This window comes from Kryptolebias marmoratus, linkage group LG11, assembly GCF_001649575.2.
Source record: "Kryptolebias marmoratus isolate JLee-2015 linkage group LG11, ASM164957v2, whole genome shotgun sequence".
Taxonomy (NCBI): domain Eukaryota; kingdom Metazoa; phylum Chordata; class Actinopteri; order Cyprinodontiformes; family Rivulidae; genus Kryptolebias; species Kryptolebias marmoratus.
The window spans coordinates 22976686-22986092 of NC_051440.1; the positions used below are offsets into that span (position 1 = coordinate 22976686).

General features: G+C 39.7%; 1 protein-coding gene across 1 annotated transcript; it reads left to right on the forward strand.

Moving 5' to 3' along the window:
- The first annotated feature begins 2727 nt into the window (after nt 1-2727).
- etfbkmt (electron transfer flavoprotein subunit beta lysine methyltransferase) lies at nt 2728-6704 on the forward strand. Its single transcript, XM_017418886.3, has 3 exons — nt 2728-3279; nt 3380-3510; nt 5796-6704. The coding sequence occupies exons 1-3, from the start codon at nt 2993-2995 to the stop codon at nt 6143-6145; spliced, it is 768 nt and encodes a 255-aa protein (XP_017274375.1). The 5' UTR covers nt 2728-2992; the 3' UTR covers nt 6146-6704.
- Nucleotides 6705-9407: the final 2703 nt, after the last annotated feature.

A 9407-nucleotide genomic window follows, 5' to 3' on the forward strand; every position in this document is an offset into this window, starting at 1 on the left:
TGTTATTCTACTTCTGTGCAGCACTGAAACTCCTTCAAGGACGCGAGAACCAGTTTTAATTAAAGTTATCAGAAGGCGTTCCTCTCCGTCTTATCTAAGTTTAGGCTGACAGAATTCAGTCTGTGCAGCGACTCTTTGTTTTCTTGGTCAAGTGCAGACTGGAACCTCAGTCTGTTTGACTCAGCCTCTTACCCCTTTTATGAAAGACTTTTGCTCATTAAGTGTAAGCTTTGCAAATCTTCTTTTTGTTTAAAATATCTGCCACAACACTTTTATTCTAAGGAACTCTGGTATCTGGAGAAAAAACAGTTTGGCTCCACATGCTTAAAAAAATGCTTACAGTCTTAAGAATTATCCTAATTATTATTAGCAACCATTTAATTAAAAACTGGTAAACAACAGAAAATAATATGTTTGTTATTAACTCTGAATCAGCTAAAGAAAAGAAATGCCTGCAAATAAAACTCAGGTGTTGTTTAGTTTAAATAGCAATCTGTGTTTTGCTTCATTCGGCGTCACGGTGTTCCAGAGAGGCCTTGAATGATGTCAGAATCTCTACCAATGTGATGAAAACATGTTTATTTGTAAAGACAATGTCTGTTTGTGAGTCTAATTGTTGTGTCTTATTCCCACCACACAGATAACTAAGGAGATCCTGGAGAAAATACTTTTTTCTTCCCCCTGCAAACGCAGAGTGGATGCTGAGTGCTGAATGACTGGAAATGTGCGGAAGAAATTGAAACTGGGTAGTTAAAACTAATAGAAAAGGAACACCGGCTAAAAGTAGCTAAACTAAATGCTAAAAAAAAGGAAAAAGTAACTAGAAGCAAAATGTAGCAAAAGGCTAGCTAAAACAACAAAAGGTTAGCTAAAACTAAAGTAGCAAGAGGGTAGCTAAAAGCTAAAATGGGCAAAAGTCTAGCTAAAAGGTTGACCAATGTTAAACCTGTTTTTATAATACTACATATATTTCACCTCTCTGTGAGCATTACTCAGGTCCCTTAGAAAATTTGGAAACTACTCGTTGTAATCAAACAGATAGGAAATTAAAAACAGGCATAAAATTATTGTCAGACTGCAGGAGTGTCTGAGAAAGCTGGAAGGACTTTCTCCAGGTGTGTTTCAGACCAACCATCTCTCTGAAACTGACTCTGGCTCACCTGACGGATAAAACATCCAACATGAGGAGTCCAGTGGAAACCAAACAACCTCTTCTAAACTCATGGCACAAGACAAGAATAAGACAAACAGCTCTGTTTGCAATGATACACATAAAAGCAGGAAACAAGATCATACAGAGAAATAGCTTGGTTTGAATTCTTGCACTAACAAAAGTCGACCCTTTCTTCTTCATAAATATCAAATCTGGCCAATAGGGGGCGCTGATGTGTTATTTTTACTCTCGAACAAGAGAGACATTTATTTTTTTTCCTCCATGGCTTTGCATGATTAACCAAAGTATAAAGTGAAATGTCACCTCATCATCATTGTGCATTTTAAAGATTCAAACTTACAAGTTCAAGTCTGTATAGATCATCTTTACGGCTGTTTTATCTGTGCTTGTTACACTTTATAATGTTGCTTAATAAAACATTTTAGAAGAAAGCCATAAAATTAAAGAGGCAACATTCTGTGTTGTCTGTTGCTTTTAATCAGAACATTATCTCTGTTTCTTTCTTGGTCACAAAAGGCTCTTTGTCTCTGCAGCTTTCAGGCAGGTCAGATTTATTGCAAGAGCAACTGGGGAGGANGGGGGTTTCTTCACAGATGTGAAGAAAGGGAGGTGAGAGAAGACGCGTTTATTTCCCTTCTGTAAACACAGAGAGAGCTGTGGGTATCTGGAGCTCATCAGAACAGAAAGGATGTAGTGAAGCAGAGAGAAGAAGGTTTTAAGGGATTCTGCAAGCTGGGCAGACAAAAAGAAAAAAAGCTAAATGATTTGAATGTCTTAAATCTGTATATTAAAGAGAAAAGTTTATAAAAGTGTTCTTTATCTTTCTTACAAGTTGCCTGTAAATTTAAGTCTGCTACAGCTGTGAAAACAAAGATCAGTGTAGGAAAAATCCCATATTTTAAACCATCCAAGGGAGAATTTTCAGCCTTAGCGTTCATTAAGGAATAAGATGTGTCTGTTTCCATCAACCATGGATGTAAAAATACACTTGAGCCTTTTTGTTTTTCTTTATAATGAAGAGAAAGGTGCTGACTTCCATTAAATTATATGTATACTTTTAATTAAATGCACTTAAAGAGTTGTATAAAGTTTAATCACAGGTTAGAACAAAAAAAGTCAGACTTTATAATCTGCTACATCAGATGTTTAAAACTTTCCAAAAACGTGTTGAGCTGAAGTCATAGTTGTACCATTTGGTCGATTTATTCTCACAGTTCACTCTCCTGTGTTTATTTTAGTTTATTTTTCCCCAATTTGCAAAGGGCTAAAACAAGTTCCCATGAAGCTGACTGATCTGTGCTGGAAATGATCCTGCAGAGTGTAAAAGAAACTAGACCGGATTTATATCGAGAAACAATTTACTCAGATGGGTGGCAGGAAGCAAACAAAGTTAGACGAAATTAATAGAAGACATTTATGAGGAGGCTCTAGCAGGAATGGTGCAGAGATCGAGCTCCTCCTCCCATCTCATGAAGAGATAAAAAGCATCTTTTAGTCGTGTGTGAATGTTTGTATTGTTTGTATATTTAAATTACGCCGAATTGTAAACATAAACATGTCTCATTTGCATTATACCACAAACATTTTTTTAAATAATTACTCTGAAGCGTTTGTTTCCAGGATGCAGGAACCTTTCACAACGGAACTAAAGTTTTACGTCCCGTTTTCAGGGGGGGTTATTAAGCGGCTGTTCAACAACAACAAGCAGCTTTAACAAACAGTAGCTCGATGCAGCGTCTCACGTTTGTTTTCTATGTTTAATCTTTATCAGCAGAGGCCGATAAAGCAGCTCCGAGTTTAAATCATTTCTATCTCAGGATGGCGGGATGTTTAAATGCCTTAAAACATTTCCGGTGTGTTAAAAGATTTCCGAAGCTGCTCACACCTGCAGACAGATGTCTCTCCCAAACCTGCAGTTCCCACGACCCCATCCGAAGGTTTATCTCAGAGAACACGGAGGTGGTTGTGGGGAAGAGCCTGACTCCGGAGATCAAGCTGAGATTATTCACTCCCGGCTGCAGATTCTGGAAAGAAAAGCCAGAACTCTGGCCTTTCGATGACCCGTACTGGGCCATTTATTGGCCAGGAGGACAGGCACTCTCGAGGTCCGATGGAATCACCAACATAAATCAACGTGGTCCTGAAGAAGACCAAATGTTCGAGCGCTTTTTTTGTTTGATTCCTGGCTCTCCCGCCTCCGCGCAGGTACCTCCTGGATCATCCGGATGTGTGCCGGGGGAGGGCGGTGCTGGATGTGGGGAGCGGCTGTGGAGCCTCGGCCATCTCCGCCAGACTCTGCGGCGCTGCTCATGTAGTGGCCAATGACATCGACCCTGGTGGGCTTTATTCCATTCTTTCTTCTACTATAAGGCATCTAGTGCAGAATTTACTGTTATCTGTAAACAAAATATGGTTAAATATTGTTGAGGTACATACATTTATCTGATGGAGATGTTACCTTAAAGTTTAACATATTTATTTAAACACCATTTGGCAATACTCATACAATCATAAAACCAAATTCATCTGGGAGACAATCAATGGGTTTGAGGTACACATCACCCCAGGATTGTCTGAAGAGACAAAATGTTTGTCTCCTTGATAATACTGCCCCCCTTCCAGAGGGTGGCTCACTGCTTCCTTCCTTTGTTACATCCTCTGTTCACATTCCAGAGTGTTTTTTACTGCCTTTTTTTCTCTCCAGATGAACTAAAAACTGTTTATTAAAGCTTTTAAAATGGTGGCTAAATACAAAATGGTGGTAAACAAAACTGAGATAAAGATATAATAATTAAACCGTTGTTGATGCTAAATAAAGAATGGCAGAGTAAATACAAAGCCTCCTATTCCACAATATCTAAATTTTAGATTTTAGAAAACAAACAAAAAATAACTTGTTGATACAAAGCAGAAAAGTGTAATTCAGCATTGATAGATAGATAGATAGATAGATAGATAGATAGATAGATAGATAGATAGATAGATAGATAGATAGATAGATAGATAGATAACCTTGATCCCTCTGGGATCTTTCATTTAGATGAATCTGTCAAACACCAATGCTTCAAGTTTGAACTTCTTTTATTAAGCAATAACAGTAAAATAAACAGACAATATTGTAAAAGCAGTAATGTTCAGAATTCTGGAGACTCAGTCTGACAGGTGCCCCCACCCTCATGTAGAAAGCGTGAGCTCCCCAGCCCCTCAAGAGACTTCGTAAAGAAATAAAGATACATTTCTCCACCCCTGTTGCTAGGTGAGTAAGATAACAAAACACTGAATCGTATTAATTAAGAAATTCCAGCATCTCAGTTTCAGCTAGCATATGTATTTTTATCTTGACGGATTACAGCCAAACTCAGGCATTCCTGGGGAACAGATAAGCTTGTAAAAGAAAAAGAACTCCCTTCAACATCTTTCCTTTTAAGGCCTTGAGCAAAAGCAAAGCATTTTTACAAAGCTTAATACTTTAACACTGAAACTACGTAAATATTAAGCAAACCTAATAAGTTTTAAATCATGAAACACTTATCAAACAACATAATGTGATTATATAACATTAAAAATAAGCTTTAAAAGATCAGAACCCTTCAATACAAGGCAGAAAAGTCTAATTCAGCAAAGCAAAAGTACACGTCAAGATAGCATTACACCCACAGAATCAGTTAGAGACAGTTTTTTGGCGACACATAGTACGATTACTGATATCACGATTAGGTCCGGCCCTGTGTCGGGCGGAGCCTAGGATCTATAAGAGTCTACGATTCCTTTGTTTGAGGCTTCTCTCCGCTTCATCCATAAGATGTTGTAGACAGAAGTCCCAGCGCTGGCCTTGTAATAATTACTAAATAGTTAAAGGCCCAGCATTCCTCAAAGGAAGACTTAAACTATCATCTTATCCTGAGAAGAAACAAAGTTAGACATGTTTTTGGTCAAACTTTGTAAAAGAACCCAGTTTGATGACATGAACCCAGGACAGCAACAACGCCCCCCACAGGAGGGGTCGGGGGGGGACAGAAGGGTTAAAATGAACTGATCAAGAAGGGGGGGGCAATTAAACATGAGGTAACAACATACTTTCTGGCTCCTGCACACCGGGGGGCCTATAAAGATAAGATGAAAGGCATTCTAGCATTCTTAACTGAATCACAGTGACATGGATGCTCTGTGTTTTTCCACAGTTCACAGTCAAGTTACATGAATCAGTCTTAACTCAAATGTAGCAGAGAATGGAACTGAAGATATTTTATTTCCCAATACAATCTATATCTGAGAGGTTCATTAAATCACGTGGTTCATGAGATTAATCACCAAATATTACCTCAATATCTGTAAAATTATTGAGTTATATCTATTTTTATGCTTTCTAAAATTGCTTAGCCTTGGCGGCCATCTTGACTGAGGTTAACCACAAAAGTTACTGGGTTGTAGATGTACATCAAATAATTGTTGTCTGAGAATTTCATTAGAATCTGTTGACTAGTTCAGGAAATATTTTGCTACCATCACAAACAATCACACACAGACACAAGCAAACTTAGCCTTAGTGCGATAATAATTACATCATCCAGTGTCTTAGTTTGTTCCGCATGCTTTAGGTGATGATCTTTTTGTATTACAGTTGCAGCTGTTGTGACCCACATGAACTCTGACCTGAACGATGTTGAGCCGCCTGTATCTGTGACCAACAGCATCATTGGTTCAGACCCTGAGGGCTTCGACTTGATCCTCCTGGGTGACATGTTCTACGACGAGTCCCTTGCCAACAGCCTCCACAGCTGGCTGGACAGCTGCATCAAAACCCACGGCACCAACGTCCTGATCGGAGATCCCGGGCGAGCACAGTTTGAGGAACACGGCATCAGAAAGTTCCTGCATCACCTGACCCGGTTTAAGCTGCCTGAGTGTGTCAGAGAGGAGAACTACGGTCTGACCTCCAGTGATGTTTGGTATTATCGTCCTGAGTTCTGAGGACTTAAAAGTGGATCATTTCTGCCGGTTTTGAATATTTCAATCCGAAATAGCCACTGTGAGACAATAGTTTGTCAGAAGTTATCAGAAAACTGTCAAATCTGTGGCATACAGAGATGAGATGTAATATCAGGAACTTCATGACTGCAGAGTGTAGACATGAAAAATGAAAACATACAAATAATGCTCTATTAACTAGCTTGTAGGTATGCAGGCTAAAAAGGTGCAAATATTTTTTTAAGTGTAAACTTTGTATATTATTTGAAAATAGTCTGTAATAAACTATTAATTCTTAATGCTGCTGGAACAGGAAGTTTTGCAGAACTTCCTGTTCAACAACCTCTGACCACATGTTTCCTGCTGTAATGGGAAATAACATTGCTCTGCTACGTGTGAGTTAAATCTGTGTTTGATAGGTGAAGTGTAAAAGTATGAGTGAATGTGTGAAGCAAGGTCCTGTAAATAAGAGGCTGGCTGTTGTTGCAGTTAGACTCACTCTGACGATTTTGTTCGACTGTGTGAATCTCAGCTATTTAAAGCTTCAATAAAATATCTTAAAGACAAAACTCTCCGTTGTCCTCTTTGTTAAAGGGAAAAATTCTACTAGTTTAGGTCATAGACCTTTTGAAGTGGTTGGCTGGAATATTTCCTTATTTAATGTTCTTAAAGTCTGATGTTGTTGATAAGTTTGAAAGTAAAATAGTGAAAAAAATGTGAGCAAACAATGCAACAGTAGCAATAAAACATTGTCAAGTTATTTCAATAAATTAATCATTTTGACTGTTAATCCTGCAGGTTTCCAGGGGGGCATTATTACTCTGTGTCACTAATGAAAGATGTCAAACACATTATTTAACGCTGCTAAACCAGTTGTCTCTTTCAAAAGAAACAGTTAGATTAGCAGTTTTACCTTTTGTACAAGCAGGAGATTTGTCACAGCCACCAGGGTACATTTCCTCAAAGAGTTTGAGACTATTGTCAGAGGTAAACAGACATTTGTTAGTCCTAAATAACGCAACCTATAAAAACCTCCTGTATTCCTATTAGATACAATCTCCCAACATTTGTCCATCAAGGAAGAATCAGGAAGTGAATGTCCACAAATTTTTCCTTAAAATTGATTATATTTATTGCAAATTTTAAGCAAAGGCAAGCATACAGCAGGATATACAGATGATTCAAGATAACTGATTCTTGTAAAACTGACCCTCGTATAATCGCTTATCTTTTCTATCTCCTATTCTGTTGGTCTGAGGCTTTTGAATTCAACTTATCTGGAGTTTGGTAATGAGCAGGAAAGACAGTCCTGTCCATCTTGGCCGAAGAATGGGTCGTGTTTCTGCTGCGGATCTGAGCTTCTTGATGGTGTGAACAAACCGCCCCTCAAGGCTCTGTGAAATCCATTAAATCAAGTCCCTCGAATCAGGAGAGTCCTAAAGAGTCCGAAGTCCAGCACCTACTGATCAGGCATTGGTTATTCCTCCCCCTCAGCTCACACGCCTCATTCTGTGCTGGATCTCATAGGCGAGCAATGTGGAAGAGAATAGAGAGTGCAGAAGTTCACCAGGCCTTGTTAGGAATGTCCGGTTGTTTTTGCCAGTTATGTCCGGATGTTTTTGCCAGAACTTGGGAACAGTGGGAGGTGATAACAGAAGGATTCCTGGAACACAGGATTTGTCTGGTTCTTAGAATCCAGGAAACACACTGGGTTGAGCTAGACCCAGTGTCGTAGAAGTTACGTAAATGGTCAGAAGTATGCATAGTCATCATGCATTGATTTCTGTATAAATACGCCCTTTCTCAAAGATACTTTGGGATTTTGGGGCAAGCTGATCAAGAGTAAATGTGTCAATAAAATCCCCCGTGTATTTGGCTGGAATCCAACGACTCCGACTGTCATTTCGGTGTGCGACATACCTGGCTTTTCACCCACACTTCTGCACTCTCTATTCTCCTCCACAGCATAAAATGAGGAACCCCCTTTCCTGGTGCTCTTCACTTTTTATGCTTTGTTACTGCTCTTCGCCCTCTCTGTCCAAATATGCTCTCCCCGTCAGATTGCATTTGTAACCATAATAACAACTGACTGAAAGCTCAGTAAGTTCACCCCACATACTTCCTGTTAAAGCACATCTGCTCTGCCTTCCTGTCAGTTTCAACTCGCTGAAGACTCTTCACAAGACTCTACTTACTACAACAATCAAAACAGAATCACCTTCACATATCTACAGATCACATATCTTTACTGTCGTAGAAAAATTAATTCAGACTCAAGCTGAGAAACTTTTTAAGACCTGCGCACGGGGAGAACACCGACAGTGATACACACGAGTTGAATGCTCTGGCCTTAACATACGTAGCTTGATTTCTGCTTTTATAACAGGTTGTGACTTCCTCCTTCACATAGGAAGAGGCGAGGTAGTTGAGTTTCTATTTCATGCAACAGACACCATAGAATCGATTTAATCTGGTTCATCCCTGCCTTGTATTTTGATTTTGTCCTCTTTGTACAGCACCCAGGAGCAGAGTGTACAGGTGGATCCAGCCCCAGGCAAACAAACACCCGACACCACCCCAAGGCAGTTGTAGTAGTAGGTCGCCAGCGAAGCACAGGGTCAACAGCCCCCAGGACAAAGAGGTATGGGGAGAGATGCAGGGCACCAGCACCCTGTCATTGGTCTCTACTGCATTAAAACAGAGGTCCAGGGCGGGCCCGAACATGGCAGGGGGAGGAGGCACTTCCTGGTGCTCCCCCCATGCATGCAGAGCTCTTCGCCCCACACATTAAGGCCCTACTGATGAGTTGTGTTGCATATGCTTTGAGGTTCTCAATTACAATCACAGTTTTGCATAAGAAAAACAGCCTGTTCCTTTCACATGGAGATAAACACCACAGACACAGAAGTATTTTTCATTTAACAATGGGCTAGCAAATAGTAATTATATTTTTTCACAGTTCACAAACAATCCTTTAACTTTTGGTTTGTATCTTTACTTGTTACAATCACTCCTAAAAAATAAATTTTGCACTTAATCAGAGTAACCAGTTATATGTAATTCTCCTGTATGTCACTCCTGTGTTAGGCCATCCCAATGAGTCTCCTTTTCTCACGGATGCAGAGGATCTCAACTCACCCGACCCGAGTCGATCACCTCTGCAGACCAGCCTGGACCTCAGGGAGACTAAAAAGCGAATCATAATTAGGATCAAAGGGACCCGTAGGGTTTATGATTAGGTCAGACAGAGCCTACCCATTTAATT

Coding starts and splice junctions, on each gene's coding strand:
- etfbkmt (XM_017418886.3), top strand. CDS start 2,993: ATGGCGGGATGTTTAAATGCCTTAAAACATTTCCGGTGTGTTAAAAGA. Junction 3,280..3,379: donor GGAGGACAGGCACTCTCGAG/GTCCGATGGAAT, acceptor GCCTCCGCGCAG/GTACCTCCTGGATCATCCGG. Junction 3,511..5,795: donor GGCCAATGACATCGACCCTG/GTGGGCTTTATT, acceptor TTTGTATTACAG/TTGCAGCTGTTGTGACCCAC.